Source organism: Bos taurus, chromosome 1, assembly GCF_002263795.3.
Source record: "Bos taurus isolate L1 Dominette 01449 registration number 42190680 breed Hereford chromosome 1, ARS-UCD2.0, whole genome shotgun sequence".
In the NCBI taxonomy this organism is placed as follows: Eukaryota; Metazoa; Chordata; class Mammalia; order Artiodactyla; family Bovidae; genus Bos; species Bos taurus.
In genome coordinates this window covers 97261813-97280196 of record NC_037328.1, presented here as the reverse complement: position 1 = coordinate 97280196, position 18384 = coordinate 97261813, and the positions used below count along the sequence as shown (strand labels likewise).

The window sequence follows — 18384 nt, the reverse complement described above, 5'->3', positions numbered from 1 at the left end:
CCCCTTGTTAAGCTGTTGGTTTACAAGATGCCCCATTCTTCACAACCTTAAAAAAAAAAAAAATTATTCAATAGACCAGCCAAATGGAAGAAGCTTTTATTTGTAAAGAAATGAACTTACAACTGGTCTACAATATATTATTGTAATATAAACAATATAAATAAATGATCCTGTAGGCCCACTAACCTTCCATCCAGACCCACATGAAGCAATGTTACAACAATATTCTATGTGAAAATGTGCAGGTTAACAAAGGTGCAATTACAAGCAAGTTTAAGCAGCAGAGTATAAGGTGCTTTAATTTAACAGTTAATGTTGCCATCAACAAACATATGAATGTTCAATTTTACTTCACTGAATACAGACACAACAAATATGAAAATCTAAAATTCATACACATGCTACTGTTAATATGAAAGTGCTTTCTCTTTTAAAAAAATACACCAAATGGACAAGCTTTTTACATAGATCATGGTGTGCTCTTATAATGCAAAATTAACTTCATTTTCAGGTTATACATTTTAAAACTGGTAGCTACAGACACCAATCTAGGAATGCTAATGCTAAGAGTTCTAGAACTATTTCCTGTGAGGAGGACTCTAGTACAATATCCAACATAAAGAATACATCTATATATAATCTTAACATTTGTTTTTTATAAAGATAAAAAATGTTTTCTTTCCCCTTGTTGATGCTTTTTGTTCATTCTGCATGGATCAGTGTTTGAGGTTTTAAAATATGGAAATCCTATTTTAGGACAATGGGAGGAACCAAAAGGAGGAATTTAAAAAATCAGTTAACATGTGCTTGAAGCATCAAAAATAAAGTTTTTTTTAAAAAATTTATCACAATCTGCCTTTGTTAAATCAACAGCAAAAAGCATGCTTTCAACAAGCAAGAAGACAAAAAGGACTAATTCAACAAAGAGGCTTGAAATGCCCAACACCCATGTCAGCCTCCGTTCTGCACACTGCTGTCTACAACTCCAACCTTCATCACAAGCTCACCCCTTACTTTGAGGATAATTTTGAGAGCTTACTTTGACTTCTTTTTCCTATGGAAAAAAAACATGCTTTTGAAAGAGGTGATTGAGAATCTAGTTAAATGTCTTGGAAATTAAATGTATTAAATTATTACCATCTTTGCACACTCAAACTGGTTTTTTAAAATTTAGAATACACATACAAAAAATATTTATGTAATATTTTAACAGCAAAAATATTTGAAAAACTAGGTAAACTAAAATACTTTAAAAGTTTTAACCAGTACCAGGGAAAAAACCCAGACTATCTGGTTACTTGGATGTTAGTGTTCCTATTTACAAACACTTTATTACAGATTCTATTCTTAACACTTATTTGGACATTTTCCTGCTTTAAAAAGCTGTAACTATGATACAGAAAAGTTTTTTTAATCTTTTTTCATTTTGCATATATATGACACACATATAAAGTTGTGTCAAACAGGAAATTACACCATAACTCAGAATCCTCTGGTGGCAAGGAAATTTCTACCCAATAAATCAATCCTCCCATTCTATGTTTGCTCCCCAAATACTTGTAAATTCAAGCTCCAAGCACAGAACTGTTGATTGTTTACAGGTTCTGCATGTTAAAGGAAACCCTTTTACTATGTAAAAGATGTGTGCTTTCTAAAAAGTAGATATTTGTGATAACTGTAGAATTTTATGTAGTATTTCTTGCTTTAAAAAGAAACACAAAAACTAAACCTGTTCAGCAAGCTCCTTTGAGATTTTTCCGTTTTCAGAAGTTACTGCAGTCAGTACTGGGTGTAAAGCTTTCGTAGTACAAAGTGTATATAGTAAGCCAGCACCAGCTTTCCTTGTAATTGTTCTGTCACACACCCTGCATATCAGCACCTCTGGAATAGACTCAAGTGTCAAAATAATTGAGAAATATGGGCTGTTAAAATAGTTTCAAAATGTAAATCCTAGTATTAAGTACCTTTAATTTTATAACCTAATCAGGTACATGGATTAATATGCAAAATGTGTTATAGGAATTGTGATATGATTCAGTCAGACCCCTTGGATATCATCTAGCTTAATCCTTTACCCAATGCATAAATCAGCTCCAGGTTTATATTCACTGCATTAAGTAATAATAATTACATGTTTATGCCACAATCAAAACCGAGGGCGAGAGGATTTTGTTATTACTGGTTCCTTCAGTCAGGTATACCAACCACACGCTGCACACTACACAGTAGATGTTCCAATGGTTTGCTAAGTGAATGGATAAGTGAATGGCAGTATTTAGATGTGTTTAGTGATTTAGCAAGCATTTAGAAAAATCTCATTAGCTCATCTGTGTGAATTTTCTACCTTAATCCTAAGGAGAACAAAGACTGTGGGTGTCCCAGGAAATGGATCATAATAAATAAATATTTTTTAGTCAAAGCTCTTAAGTGTGAAACAAACCATTAAAAAAAGAAATTAAGAGAGAAATAAGTAGGAGCAACTTTTGAAAATACCCCACTATGTGGTCTGGAATCATAGTTTATACAGCTTAAAGATGATTTAAACAAAATCAACCTTTTGAGTAGTACAGGCTCTGTACTGAATATTCAGAAGAGGGAACAGGTTATAAGCTTAGTAATGGCCTAAGATATCACACAGCTAATTTAAGAACTAGAAGTAAAACTCCAGTCTCCCAGCCAGTATTTTATCTTCACTTACCATGTTCATTTAATGATTATGTCCACCTATTATTTGCTAAGGAAGTAATTATTTAATACTATCTAAAATTATGGTTTTAACATAAATATTAGAAAAGATTTTAGCAATGAATACACCTGGTTTGCTTGAGGCAAGACTAAAGTTCCTTTTCTAAAATAGGTTGATGTTCATTTCACTACCATTCCTCATCACTCTTATAATCAACTTTTTCACCTCCATCCATTAAAGCTCCACAAAAATCAAGGATTTAACACTGATAATAGTCCCTAAACTATAACTTTTAAGTCAATAAATGACAACTACTATCAATCCTTAAGATTATTGGCGTCAATTTAAATAGGTGGTCTAAGAGGACTTCCTTTTATTACTCATATTTAAAACTGTACCATGTTAGCATAATAAGTGTTTTAAATTTATATAGATTTCTTTTGTCCAAATTAAATTTCATTCATTACTTTTTAAAATATTTTAAAACCCTGGCACAGGTTTTCTTTCATGGATTCATACTGATGCCACCAATAGCACTGACAGCAACTATACTTTTCAGTAGAGAAAAATGTTTTAATGTACTTCTTCCCTAATGTCGGAGGCTGAAATAGTCACCTTTAATAAGTCAAGTTAAATGTTCACAAGCTGTTCAAAGGAAAAAAATGAAACTGTGGAAAGCATTTCCCAAAGCTTCCATGAACACGGCACTTTAAGAGGTGTGTGTCAGAGTAGAATGGGAGAGCTTTTATTAGAGAAGCTGGGCTTCAGATCTGAGGAGGAGGGCAGGTCTCCCTTTTCACGCAAGTATACTAAAATGCAAGTTCAGAAAGCCACACTTTCTGCTGGGGAATATGATGATGATGATTTGTACTAGTGCTCTACAACTTTCAAAAACAACTATCATAGTAGTATTTTAAAATAGATTAAATAAGCTCTGAAAAATAATAATGTTAAAACTTCTTAAAAATTTAGGAATTTTCCAAAGAAGATAATATAATTTTCAACATTTTTTACTGAAGAAATGGCTTATATTAGTGCTATGAGTAAAACTATATGATACATTTTTTGAACTTCTAACAAAAAAGGAATTATCTTCCTAAAGAATCTTTTTAAAGTGTACAGCTTATAGGTTGAAATTAAATTTTAATAAGATTGCATATTTACTTTCCCTAATACTGCATTTGTGCTTATTTAATTGAATCACAACTGTTAGATAAAAATCAAATGCTCTAAATAGATTCGGAAATACCAATTTTGATGAAAGTAGATTAAACAGTTTTTTCAAGAACCACACTGCTGTGCATCAAAGAAAAGAGGTAGGCTTGTAGTTACTGAAATCCACACTAAGAAAACAGAACCCTACAGCTCTAGTCATCCAATTCTTAGACCAAGACACAAACCTAACAAAATACTATCCATGGATATTCTCTCCTCTATATACTTCTGATAACTCATAAAACCTTTGAGTTCTTGACAAATACTCTTCCCAACTATACCAGCTGTTAACCTTTCTCAGAAGTCAAAAATCACCGATTTATGTATCACTGGAACTATTAATGTGCTCCTAAGGGCAGGGTCATTTGACCAGGAGAGTAAAAGAATGACTTTGATTGCAGGTAAATCTTGACATTAAGGGGAAAAAAGCACCCCGTATCCTGTTTACTGCAGTAAATGGAACCCAACCATTACAATTTATTTGAACTACGAATGGCCAAATCTATACACTACCACCTCACTCAGTTAAGTGAATTATCCTCTTGGGTCTGGAATGCTTTTCTTCCTGTTTGTCTCTTCCCCACTTCCCTGTCATCTCCCCTAGAAAACCTTCCCCAGGGCCCAGCAGTAGTGTGCAGGAAACCTCTGAGAGCACACTGTGCAGAGTGGCCAGCTTCCACTGGCAGAGGCTGCTCAAGACATGAGTGAGTGCTAGGTATTAGAAATTCCTGCCCCAGTTAGTTCCTCCCCGAAATTAACCCTACCACAGAGTTGTCTGTAGGGCTTCGCAGGCAAAGAAAGTTATCAGTCTCCTTTGGGCTTGAGGAGGCAAGGGGGAACGAGGCCCTTTCATCCTGTTAGGCAATAGTGTTCCTCAATGCCCGTTGCTCAGAGGCAGCATGAGTTCTTGCCATTCAATGAGGGGGAGGATCTTCAAACCACAAAATATAACCAAGCTGTTCTAGTTGAAAATACATTTTTGAAATGTTCTAACAGTGTGTCCAGCTGGGGATTTCTTCCATGTGATACGGCTGTGAAGACAGCATCTTTCATGCATTTGTACTGGTTTCTTCTTTCCAAAATTCTTTACACACATGTAAACACAGCCTGAAACCACACACAATCTATGCACTGCCTCACTACCACACTTTATGCCATGGTGGTACCAAAACCTTGCAAATGCAAACAATGGGTCTTCGTAATATTTAGCTGAACAAGTCAGGTGACATGAGGCACTAGGACAGATTTCAATCCAAGACTGGTATCTGAATACACGTCGGACTATAACATCATGCTGCATATGGGGAAATTAGCTATGTAAAAAATTTAAGTGGGCTACCTAAAAAATTTTTTTTGTTTAAATCTATTTAAAACTAGGTAAAATTAGTATTAACTTCAAAAGTACAGAGATGTGTTCAGTGTTAAGGTGGATAAACTAAACGTGGCAGGTCTCCTGTCTGCTTCTCCTGTCCTCAAGCCCCATCACTGACATCGCTTTCCGCCTACTCCACCTTCTCTGTTCAGAGGGGACAGCCCTTAAACTGCAACTTTAGAAGGGTCTGTTTAGAGAATGCCCCAGCAAATTAAAAGTACCATGATGGGGAAATAACCAGGCCCTTAGAAAGCGACAGGATGTGGCACAGCACTCTCATACTGATCTTATCAAGGCTGCACCGCTGTGTAAGACACATGCCCACATAAGGCTTGAGGAAAACATGCAGCGTGTAAGCAACAATTTTTACAAACCAGCTGTTTACTTTCTTAAGCGCACATGGCTTAACGCAAGTAAAATTTCAGACTTGTAGGGATTTCCTTCAGAAAATGCAAACTTAGGTAGCAAAAGTAAGAAGAACTTCCCATGTCCCCTTTCTGCTTATCATTCCCTCTTAATCAAAATCCTAAACCAGGTAGTAATATGAAGGAAAATGAGAATAACAGCACTCACCCCACCTATTTCATACTAAAACTGTGCTTAGAGCTTAGGAGGGAGGTGGGCATCCAGTGTTATCATCTATATCCATTAAATATATAACTGAAATTTTAGAATCCACATGATTAAATCATCCAGAAAGAAACAGCTGTGTCAATGGTAAAGCTACTACTTAAAAGCCAATGAGCCATTTCTAAAATAAATTGGAAAAAAAGCAAGTGTATTTTTTAAGTATGTTTTAAGTGGGGACAACAGAAGATCTGGACTGTTTTTATTATCGTAAGATTTAGGATTATAAGGTGCTCTCCAATGGAAGCCCCCCTCGTAAGTGTTCTTGGACACCTAGCACGGTGTGAGGAACAGGGGCTCTGGGTAGGCACGTGATGACTGGGATCACCAGAGCAAGTGAACAGGAGAACCTGTAATGCAGGTTATATATCGATAATATAGTCATGGGAGGTGATCATTACTGCTAGAGGAGTCTATCCCCAAAGAATCAATTTTGTGTGAACTGTCCATGGATCGTCTATGACAAAGCTGTACTTCCAAGAGACAGTTTCCTTTGTGCCCTTCAGCCCTCATACAGTGGACCGGCTCCTACTAACGCTTAGCCTTTACTTGTGTCCTGAAATTGCAAGCTGAGGGGAAAGGTCAAACCATATGACAACTCTTGTCATAAAGATTAACTGCTAATAAATGAAAACTGACTGTAGAGTACCTACCTTTCCTTGAAACTTTAATCCAGTAATTAAAAATGTGATATAAAAGAAATATGTGACATACATTACAAGCTATTGTAGGTCTGGAACATGAGCCTTATACTATATTACATATTCTAATCCTACACATAACTATCAGTAAACATCTTTTTTTTTTTTAAAAAAAACATTACTACACAAAAGAATCCCACAAAGCATACATTCAAACAAGAGGCATCTAAAGGTTAAAAAAATTACCCGCTGTATTTTTGTATAAAAATAATCAACATTCTCTAATGTACACAAAGCCAAAAGATAAATATCTGTGATGTCTTTAATGACATCTTTAGTCTTCTAATAGCATAACACAATCTTTCTGAAAAGATCAGTGACAATGACTGAAACCCATGGACTCTTCCTCACTTAACTGAACTTCTGCCAAATATCTGTGTATGTTCCTTCAATTACTAAAACATTTCCATTGTATGGTAAAGAGAAGATGATAAAAGAGTCAAATGTTTTTGATGTCCAGGACTATATATAGCTTACAGGGCTCCCACAACAACTTTTAGTGCCATAACTAACGCAACACTAATTGTTCAATGAAAAGTTTTGCTTTAAAGATTTTTTCCCTAAAACATGTACATACAAAATTAGACTCAATTTATCCAAGAGTGCTTTGCAGGAAGCATACAAGGATTTAGTCAAGGAAAAAGGAATGTGCATTCTAGCTAGATCCACCTTGTTCAACACTAGAAAAATCCGAAGACCAGCCACACAGCCACCACCAACCAGCGCCCTGCCAGCAAAGGCCGAGCCCTGGCTCTTAAGGCGCAATCAGGTTATGCCTTCGTCAGGGCAGAGACACGAAAGATGATTATTATGAATCAGTTCTGAGAGGCAAATTATTGGTATGCTAGTCCTCATTTTATATGCCAACTTAATGGATTCCCCCCCTTTTACTAGAATGCATAAAGCTGGGAACAATATTCCAGCAGAATATTAATGCTATCTGAAATATTTCCATTATACAATGTATTCCTTATTACATCCCATCTTTTTTTTCCCCCCAAAAATATCCCTCTGGGTGAAAAAGCCCAACATTAATCACTCCTTCATTACAGTTTCTCAACCCTGGCACTACGGACATTTTGGACCAATAACTCTCTGCTGTAGAGGGCTGTCCTGTGCATCTGTAGGATATTTAGTGACATCCCTGTCCTCCACATGCCAGATACGAATAGCAACCCTCCCCCCGACAACCCCTAGGCTATGACAACCAAAATGTCCCTTGACATTGTCAGATGTCCCCTGGGGAACAAAACTGACCTCCATTTAGAACCACTGCTCTAAATGAACAAAAACTAAGAGGAAAACGAACTTCCTCAGTCACACCAAATATTTGGTCAAGTTTGGAAGAGAAACCAGATCTAACTTCCAGATCAGTATTATTCATGCTAGAATGCAATTCTTTTTATAGATAAAGCAACTGTTTAACAGACATGTTTTTTTTAAACATACACTGATATCTCATTGCATACAATTCCAGTCACTGGACTCCAAAATTATTCCTTAATTACTCCTAAATTATCTCTCTCATGACAACCTATAGAAAACTTATAGGGTAGAAAAATGTATATAAGAAAACCAAATCAAAAGAGGAGAAATGTAAATTATTAAATTACTTTCAAAAAGGATTTTTATATTAATGATAAACATCACCTTTAAAAAATTATCTAGTAAAACACTTTGAAAAATATCATGACCCTCTGTAACAAGTCTTTCAATGTTGTGTGTAACCTGTAAAATTAATTCACCCATGTTAGCTAATTATGAAAATGTATAATGAATTATTTTATCTGTACAAATGTCAGCCTTTGATGCAGAGATCCCAATGTGCTTGGCTATCTGCCACAGTAAGTGATAATATTTTAGGCCAACTTGAGCCTTTACCCTTACAAGTTTGTTTAAGAATACAATTGCTGTTATCTCAAAGCCTCATGATCCTGTTAAGATTCCTTCAGAGAGTTGATGCGTGCACAGATCTTTAGGGCTGGGCCTAGCTTGATATTCATTGCACTCATGAGATGGTCTTCTTTGAGCAAGAGAAGAGCCTGTCCATCAATCTCCTGTGCTCTGAACTCATCTGCGATATCCTGGCAGCCTAGAATTTCATCAGAGGAAGGATGTTAGAATTAATACACAGCAATCAGACATCACTGCTAACAGTCACAGTTAAGTCACCCTGGGTGACTTAACACAGGCTGAGAAACAAATGAAATTTACTGATGGCAGTCGTGGGCTCACTCTGGAAGAAGGCAGTACTTCTTGGCATTCTAAAAAAAATTAAGAATTCAAAATCTAGGTAAAGCAATTTACTTGGAATTCCTGTCTTAAAAATAATACTGCAGAAATAATTAGTAAGAAGTTAAATGCACAGCTCATTCAGTCCAGACATAACACACCTTCATAAAGGACAAGCTGTCAGCTGAAGGCACGCACACACACAAGCCTGGGTTAACTACTCATAACACCTTGTAACATTCTTTGTCTCAGATATCCTTCACATACAGGTACAAAAGAATAAAGCGTACTGTTTTGCCACTTAATTTAGAAATGTTATCTCAAGTACCACTTTCATTTTCATTGGTAGTTTTATTCTGATTTACAACCTTTGACTGCCAGGCACATCTGAAACATTTTTATTATTCACTCAGCATAGAACCAATCCATCAAAATTACAGTATCAATCTACCGTTGAAATGTACTACAATACTCAACTTGTAATTTCAACTTCAAATCTTAACATCATTGGACTCATCTCCACTTCTGGTAAGAAAACAAATTCTTAACGAAATTTTGAGCTTGCTGGGCTAATCTCTTGACGAATAACCAATATTTTACCTTTCAGCATAAACTGGGTGCTTTAGAACAAGTAACAGTGTGAACACTACTTGACCCTCGAATGTTTTTATTATCCACCACATTTTGCACAGCTAATGAACTTCCCCACTAAGGGTAAAGAAACCTGCAGGCAAAGTAATGAATTAAGGACCCATGAGAGGAGAGAATACAAAAACGTGGAACCTTCCTTATAAAAGACAAAATTATGAAAGTGAATTTAAGAATAAAAAAACTAAGAGCTTAAAGTCTCTTTTCTTCAAATCGGCATTCTAAGGGAAAACACAAAGAAAAAGATAATGCACAATGACAGTGGTTACATTACACCTTTGGATATGACTTTGTTGCAGTCATTATTCTTTCTATTTTCCTCTTGTTTATGTAAGATAATAATGTAATCCCTATAACCCCAGTACCAAACACAAAACATCGCAGGTGCTAAACACATGTATTTCTGGATAAGTGAAGGACTGAATGAATAATGAACAAAAACAGAATCGAGCCATCTGTAAGAGTAATGCAGAATTTTTTCCCCCTGTATTCAGCTGTGTGGCCAGCTTCTCTCTTGCTTATCTCTTTCCCAACTTCTCTGCTTACTGTTAAGTAACCTGCCTGTCTCCTATGTGGCAGTCAGCTTTTCAATTCCTCTATTTTAATAATTTCTCAGATTTTTAAAAATTGTTATTTCAAAAGTACCCTCCACAGAATTTTTATGGTTTTGGCTATTTACCATATAAAAGAAACTAAATAGTTAAAATGAGATTACTCACCATAGAAAAGCCCCTTTTCTTTTCCCAGAGGTAGCTCTCAAAACTGAGCAGACAAAACTGACTAATCTTGCATCTAGTTGTGACTTCATCCTTCTTTTTATGAAAGAACTAATGTTCTTCTCTCTTCAGTCTTACTTACAAGAACACAGGAAAGAAAAGAAGAGAAAGACAGGGTAGGACTTACTTAGATTCAGAAAAGAGAAGCAGTGAGAAGTAATGAGGACCATAAGAGCTACATTTGGGAATAGAAACAAGGAGTTCTCCATGAAGAAATTCAAAGTGTGTTCTTGTTCCTCAGTATTATCAGATCCCTCTTCAAATGTCTTCTTGTAGGTAGACAAAATATGTGTTAGCAAAATAATAAAGAACAAAATGTGGGGAAACAGCATGATCAAAACAGGAATGATCTTCAGAATTTTAGATCACAACTTTCTTAAGCCAACCACAAAAAAAGGGTGTTTATACATTAGTATAGACATGAAAAAATAAAGTGATTTTAAAAAGGGGAGGCAAAGGCAAATATGCTTCCTAAAACTAGAGAAAGATGATTTTTTTAAAAAATCTAGATGCCCAAGGTATACTGAGCTAAAATTCTATGAATTTCTGACATATTTAGAATCTACATCTGTAGAACAGCTGGTGCTCCAGGAACATTACAGAACATATCCCGACTGCAGCCAGCAGTCAGCTCAGCTGACTTCACATCACCAGAAGCAGACCAGGATGGGATGGACCTCTGCACAGACATGGGTCCCAAAGAAACCTCACAAGTGCCCATTCACATTTGCAGCTAACCCTAAAACAAAAACACCCCACACAAAAATTAACCACGGTAAGGATGATGAAAGGCTATCACCTGCACTCAACACTACAGAACGAACGAGCCCCAATATCAATATTATGAAACTATAGTACATAGTCATGTTTTTAAACAATACCTACTTTTTACACCTACATGGAAACTAAACCTACTGCAGATTCGCAGACCAACAAATAGACTAAAGTGATCTTTGCAAAACGCAGTTCACTGTATCAAGGAAGAGTTAAAGAAGATAAATGCAGTAAATGGAGAGTACAAAGAACCTTTCCTATAGAGAACTTTTTAATGTACAAACATTTAGAAGAAGATAGTATTTTACTCTGGTAACAGCTCTGAGACTTGTCTGCATACCAGCTCTAAAATGGTCCCACCAAGATGGTTCATAAGATGACATACAACAAGAAGAGAAAACTCTAGGAATAAATACAGGTGCCCTGATGAAAGAGGGAAACCTAGCCTCAACTTGAAAGAAACAAAAATGCAAGAGATTACAAAATTTACAAGTTTATTCATTCCATGAGAAGAGCACAGGGTAAAAAATAAAATACAGCCCTATATGAGCTGAAAGAGGCTCAAAAGGATTTACAAAGGCCAGATGAACATAGAGAAATGACAGTAACGGCCTTTTCTGGCTGAGATTTACCTTAAGCCACAGGCATTATTCAGAGAAAAACTTTGAGAAAGAAGATGAACGCATCACACAAATAAGCTTGTTACTCAGCCTATCAAAACAGTTTAGAAATACTCCCATTTAATCAGTAAAAAAAAGTAGTTATATTCAGCACACTCTTAATACCAAGAAATTCTAAATTATAAAACAGTCTGGGTCTGCCTTGTATGTAATTTTCTCTAAAAGGCTGGCAACAAAATTGTCTTGAACTTAGTAAGGCAAGCATCTCAAGATATAAGAAATAATTTTTTTCCGTTCAGTGAAGGAAGAACAAAACAAAAAAGTTAGCCTTCGTCCTAATAAAGCAGCCAAGAGTAGCCTTGTGGCAAACAGATGCTGGGGGAAAATTAGAAAACTAGCCCTAAAAAAAGTATATGAAGTGATAGAACAATCAGCAGCAGTTGTTATTTGTTATCTGTTTGGCCAACTACTTTCCTCCTCCCCAAAGGAAAAGAAATATTTCCCCCTCCAAATGAGAAATCAGGCTAACAAACAGCTCATATATCCCATTTGGAAGACTGAGACTGTCTAAAGATGACAGTTCCAATGTTAATTCTAAAGATACCTAGACTGGTATAAAACTTAAAATTTATTTCGTTAACTATTAAAGCCATACCCTGTGAAGACTCACCATTCTCTAATACATCAGCTTTTTAAAGCAGATTCTAAACCCACATGGTCAGCACTTGAATCACACCTAAGTTTTCCTAGGTGCATGCTTAAAAATCTTCCCATGAAAAATGTATCCCTTCTTTAAACAATTTCATCTTTCTTTAAAAGTGACCATATCTTGTTTAGTAGAAAAAAAAAGCTTATTTCACATTCCTAAAATAAGCCATTAAAAAATAATTCAATAAAACTCCAGAGTTCTGTATATTTATCTCCCTCAAACTTGACATCCTGATAAAACCATTGAAAGCTGAAAACATCAAGTCAAAAATGCATTTAATACACCTAAACTTCCAAACCTCATAGCCTAGCTTAGCCTACTTTAACCATCCTCAGAACATTAAGAATAGCCTACTGTAAGTAGGGCAAAGTTACCTAACATATAAAGCCTATTTTATAATAAAGTGTTGAATATCTCATGTAATTTGTTGAATATTGTACTGAAAGTAAAAAACAGAATGAGTGCATGAGTCAAGCATGGCTGTGTCAGCTATTTACCCTCATGACAGCACGGCTGACGGAGCTGTCCTGCCCAATTTGTGGAGAGTATCATGCTTTGTATCACCAGCAAAAGATCAAAATCCAAAATCTGAAGCACACTTTCTACTTTACGTATATCACTTTTGTGCCATCATAAAATCGAAAGTTCATTAAGTCTATCCATCACAAGTCAGGAACCATCTGTGTAAGGTAAAATGGCTAACAGATTAAAAAAAAAAAAGAATACTTCTGAATATATTTTCTTCACTCAACAATTTAGCTATGTCTGCTTCTGAGACAGTGGTCACCTTCATAGAAAGATTGATTACCAATTATAGGTGGATTAGTTTTAGTAAGTCTGTGGACAAGTTTTAAGGGGATGTATTTTTCTGGAAAGCTTATTTCAAGAGAAATGGTATGATTCACCAAAAACCCAAAATGGAACAAAGGTTTTTAAAAATCTTACTTTCCATATTCATTAAGTTAAAGTGAATGATAAAAGATTTGCTGATTAAAAAAATACATACTGTCTCAACATACAGAGGCAGTGTGGGTCAATCATTGGCAAAGGTGGTCTTCAGTACCCAGCCCAGTAGAGAAAGTGGATATAAAAGATTATTGTTTAGTAAAGATAAAAGAACATAATGACTTAAGCTGATGGAAAGAATACCAAATAAGAGAGCAGGAAATATAAATAAGAAAGTAACCCTCAATATTGGAATAGAATATCATAACTGAATTTCAGTTGTCTACTTAATTTCAGAAGTGTTCTTGATGTCTTAAACTTTTTGCAAAGAATCAAAGAATGCAGCCTCCTTTAAAAGAAACAACATTTTTGTTTTTTTTTGTTTTTTTAAAGAAACCAAAATTTTATCACACTCTAAAAGGTCTTGATTAGCTTTCAAAAATGTAAAAAAAAAAATTTGGTGTTATTTCATTTAAAAAAGGTTAAATTAGGAAATAAGGAGGAAATATTGATAGACTAGAAAACTGGAAGAGCAGAAGGGAAGAAGTGTCTGACTCAATCTCTCTACTGACCTCTCGAGAGAAATCAGACTGAAGAGAAGAGAGCACCTTTAATATCTTCACCGGCTGAGGTGTCACAGCAGAAGCAGGACTAGTCAGTTTTTATCGACTTGGGGGGTATGAGAAAATACCCAGTTGTGCTGAGGGAATAAGCAAGAGGAAACAGATCACATTTCAATAGCAAATGCCATTTAATGAGTATATATATACAGAACTTCTCTAGCCCTTTTGTGCAACAGCTGTGGATGGATCTAATGTCATTCCTGGGTGTGTGCACAAGGCAAAAATCAAGGTCAAAGTGGTCAATCACATACCGGGCAAAGAGTGGATGAAGGCCCAGACGTCATCAACTGTCCATATAGACGGCTCTGTTTGTGCCACTGGCAGCAGGCCACTGTTTTCAGGCATCTTCCTCATCCTTACATCCCGAAGCTCACGCTCTCTTTCCCGCTCACTCTGCCTGCGTAGGCGTGTTGTCATAGCAGATGGCACAGCATCTTCGTGAGAAGCCAAGTCTTCTTCTGCAGATGGATAAGTAATTGGAAGCTGGAAAATGTAGTACAAGTAAAATACAGCATTGCATTTTCCTTGTATTTCTGAAAAGGGTATTGTACATTGAATCAAGGTTTCTACAGACCTGCCTAAGGATATGTTCTCTTGCTGCCCCATCAGGGCCACTTGGACGACGGCCACGATGCCCAAGACTTTGATTATCAGGCTTACGATTCCAACGACTAAGTGCAAATTTCTTAGAACAGCTAACATTGTACCTAAGAAATTCAAGTAAGAAAAAAATATTAAATGATGTATGGGATGCTCCACTTAGTAATTATGACCTTAATTAAAGTGCAGTTGTGAATCAGTAAATGCCATTTGTTTCATTATGGATTATATAATACCTCAGAAAGTAAACCACAGTGTTCAATAAATTTACTTATGCTAATAGTAAAAAAAAAAAAAAAAATGGTCTCGTTATATATAATATAGCTCTCAATATAATACTGGACACCTATAACAAGGTACTGATATCTCCTAATAACAGCATGATAGTGGGAAACTTTCTGCAAATACAAATAATAACTCATTTTTGCAGTTGCAAAATAATTCAAGGTTCCAGGAGAAGAAGAAATTATTAACTATTTAGATGATCATTCAAATGGTTATTTTCTTGGGTAACCATTCCTGAAGAGATTTTTTAAAAAGAGATTAATATAGTAGAGAAGAGGAAATCTCAAATGGCTAGTAAAATATTTTTCAAATATAACTAAAAGACAGAAAGGTAAAGTTGAGTTATCAAAGTTATACAAGAAATTCACGGTTCTTAGGAATTCAGGCAACTCAGATATATTTAATTCTTTAACTGGCTGGAAAAGGACCTCTCTGGTGGACTAGTTGGGAATCTGCCTGTCAATGCAGGGGACACAGGTTGATCCTCGGCCTGGGAAGAGTCCACATGCCCGGAAAGACTCCATGCGCCGCAGAGCAGCTAAGTGTGCACCACAACTACTGAAGTCCACATACATATGAGCCTGTGCTCCGCAACAAGAGAAGCCACCACAATGAGAGCCTCACACGCCGCAACCAGAGTAGCCCCTGCTCTCCAAACTAAAGCCCTCATGCAACCATGAGGACCTAGCACAATAAATTTTTCTTTTTTTTTTAAAAACTGGCTGGAAGATTATTTTTATTTTATCAAAATAGACTAATATTTTTAAGTGTATATTTTAATATATACATATTTTAAAACGTGGAGCATTAATTTGCATATCTTATGCAGGGACCATGCTAATCTTCTCTATAGCATTCTAATTTTAGCATATGTACTGTCAAAGTGAGCACTCTTATGACATTTTTAACATGGATGTTTATAAGGCCCTGGTGGCTCAGATGGTAGAGTCTGCCTGCAATCCAGGAGACATGGGTTCAGTCCCTGGGTTGGGAAGCTTCCCTTGGAGAAGAGAATGGCAACTCACTCCCGTCTTCTTGCCTGGAGAATCCCACGGACAGAGGACCCTGGCAGGCTATAGTCCACAGGGTTGCAGTGAGTCAGACATGGCCAAGCAACTACCACTTTCACTTTTTAAGGCATGATGACAGTTTAAAGGAGTCCTGTGATGGGACTCTCCTGGAGGCCCAATGGTTAAAAATCCACATTTCACTGCAAAGGGTGCAGGTTCAATCTCTGGTTGGGGAACTAAGATTCTGCACATTACGCAGTGTGGCCAAAAAAAAAAAAAATCTTTTGCCATTTATTGGGTTCCAATGCCCTAAACGGGCTGGGCAACTTTCTCTGTAAAGGGCCAGATATTAAATGTTTTAGATTTTTTAGGCCACACAAAGGTTCTGCCACAACTATTCAACTCTGTGATTGTAACATAAAAGCAGCCACAGACAGTAATGAATGAGAATAGATGTGTTCCAATAAAACTTTACTCAGTGACACTTGGGGCCTTCCTGGTGGCTCAGATGGTAAATAATCTGTCTGCAACGCAGGAGAACTGGGTTTAATCTCTGGGTGGGGAAGATCGCCTGGAGAAAGGAATGGCTACCCACTCCAATATTCTTGACTGGAAGTCCCATGGTAGAGGAGCCTGGTGAGCTACAGTCCATGCAATCACAAACGGTCGGACATGACTGAGCAATACATTACAGTGACAAATTGAATTTTATATAATTTTCATGTGTCACAAAATATTCTTCTGATTCTTTTTCAACCACCTAAAAATTTAAATACTATCCTTAGTTCAGGGGCCATACAAAAATAGGCTACAGAAAGGACTCAGCCTGGGTATAGTCTGCTGACTCCTTCCCTAGAAAGAGTGAAAACAGATCATCTAATAAATTTCTGAAATGTTATAAAAAGGCTAAAAAAACGCACATAGTTCCTCTTTTTTTTTACACATAAAATTGCTGTTGTAATTTCTTATTTTCAAAGTTCTTTTTGAAACTCTTTTGGTCTAAGATGATTTTTCAGGGAAATGACAAGAATAAATCCCAGTTAACTTTGCTACTGAAAACTGTTTTACTAAAAGAAAATTCCCTCACTTATGTTTATAAAAATATCAATGAGGAGAAAGTAAGAAGTACTATGAGAGTAAATAGGCTATTTTTCCCCTAAAAATATAAAAAAGAAAAGAGTGTCCTGATGGTCACTTCATTTTACCCTAAAACAATTAAACAAGCTCCTCCCGTGTTCAGTATGCTCATCTGGGGGCTCAGCTCTACAGGTTTCTGATTTCCATTTACATCAACTAACAAACTTCTTTCCCAACTGACTAGAGAGAAGAGAGACTAACTTTACATTTGCTATTTAGTCCCTAAATACTGAGATATCGAAAAAAGGTAGCCAGGCATACATGTAAACAGCATTTCTTACCTGACCTAACTTATCCTCTCCTCCTTACTCTTCTCTGCTCTGTATTTTCCTACCTTAGGACCTCTAAGCCTCTAAAGAGCTTCACCTAAAGGTATACTAACCTGACAACTCAACAGTCATCTCTGGGAGAAGAGTGATGGTAGTGTGTTAACTGTCCTGAAATATTTCTGAATAATTAAGAAGTTTAAAAGATTCTGAAAGGAATCCTCCTCCCTCAGTTTTTCATCCTCTGAATCTGAGAGCCACTATTCTTTCTTGTGGTATATGCGAACAAAATAGGAGTTACACAATTTGATTAGGACTGTCAAAATAACATGAAAGAATATCTGAATAACAGACTGACAAATGAAAAACCATTAACCCATTTTCAGAAGAAAATACTTCTGCTTATTTGACTTAAGTTTTACTAAATATATTTTAGGTGCACCATACTAAATAATGTATTTATTTAGGGAGCAAGAAATTCCCTAGATGTATCTTTAAGATTTTAAATTCTTTGAGAAAATAACTTTTGGAATACAGAACAAAGTTCAAAATAAACTGTGCACACACTTTACCTTCAGTGGGAAATAACTGTATTAGGATTTATTAACCAAATTAGAGAGGCTTTCTTTAAACCAAATTTGTGACTACATCAATGAAGATACTAAAAAGGCTTTTGACAGTAGTACTATTTACCTATATTATTACTGAAAATACACTTAGAAAAGACAAGCATTTTTGTTATCAAGTAATATAACAATGTGGAGAATTTATGCTACAGATGTCCCACTTAAAACCCTAAAATAAACAAGATATGGTTAAAAGAAATGAAACATTTTAAAATATAAGCAAGTAAATCCAGGTATTTCAATATTGTTAAAACAAAGGACGAGCAGTGTATTCACAGGAGGGATTCTCCTAACCATATTCTTACCACCTGGAGATTGCTACTTCAGTATTAGATTATGCTGTATGTGTCATTAGATTATGCTGTATGTGTTATGAATACCGTTTTCGCCAAGTACAATTTAACAACTGAATAGCAAAGTAGCTCCAGATAATGTCTACTTGATATTATTCTTCCACAGTACCTAGTTTTGACTAATGGTAAACTCTGCAAGTTTTTTAGTTTTGTTACAGCAGTTTTTGGCTTGTGCTTTA

At 35.9% G+C, this 18384-nt stretch overlaps 1 protein-coding gene and 1 pseudogene across 11 annotated transcripts in view; both read right to left on the bottom strand.

Annotated features, from left to right (window-relative positions):
• Nucleotides 1-80: 80 nt before the first annotated feature.
• Nucleotides 81-18384, bottom strand: part of PHC3 (polyhomeotic homolog 3) — an 83931-nt gene continuing 65627 nt past the window's right edge. For 7 of the 11 annotated variants that reach the window (XM_015472529.3, XM_005201688.5, XM_024990400.2 and 4 more), the window contains 3 exons: nt 14503-14635; nt 14180-14411; nt 81-8693 (listed from right to left, as the gene is read on the bottom strand). In XM_015472529.3, coding sequence (XP_015328015.1) covers nt 8539-8693; nt 14180-14411; nt 14503-14635 — 520 coding nt within the window. In that variant the 3' untranslated portion in view covers nt 81-8538. Of the gene's footprint in view, nt 8694-10200; nt 14006-14179; nt 14412-14502; nt 14636-18384 lie in introns of those variants that run through there. The other 4 variants (XR_009494108.1, XR_804390.4, NM_001192833.1 and 1 more) reach the window with 4 other exon arrangements.
• LOC112448291 (uncharacterized) lies at nt 15607-15704 on the bottom strand (annotated as a pseudogene).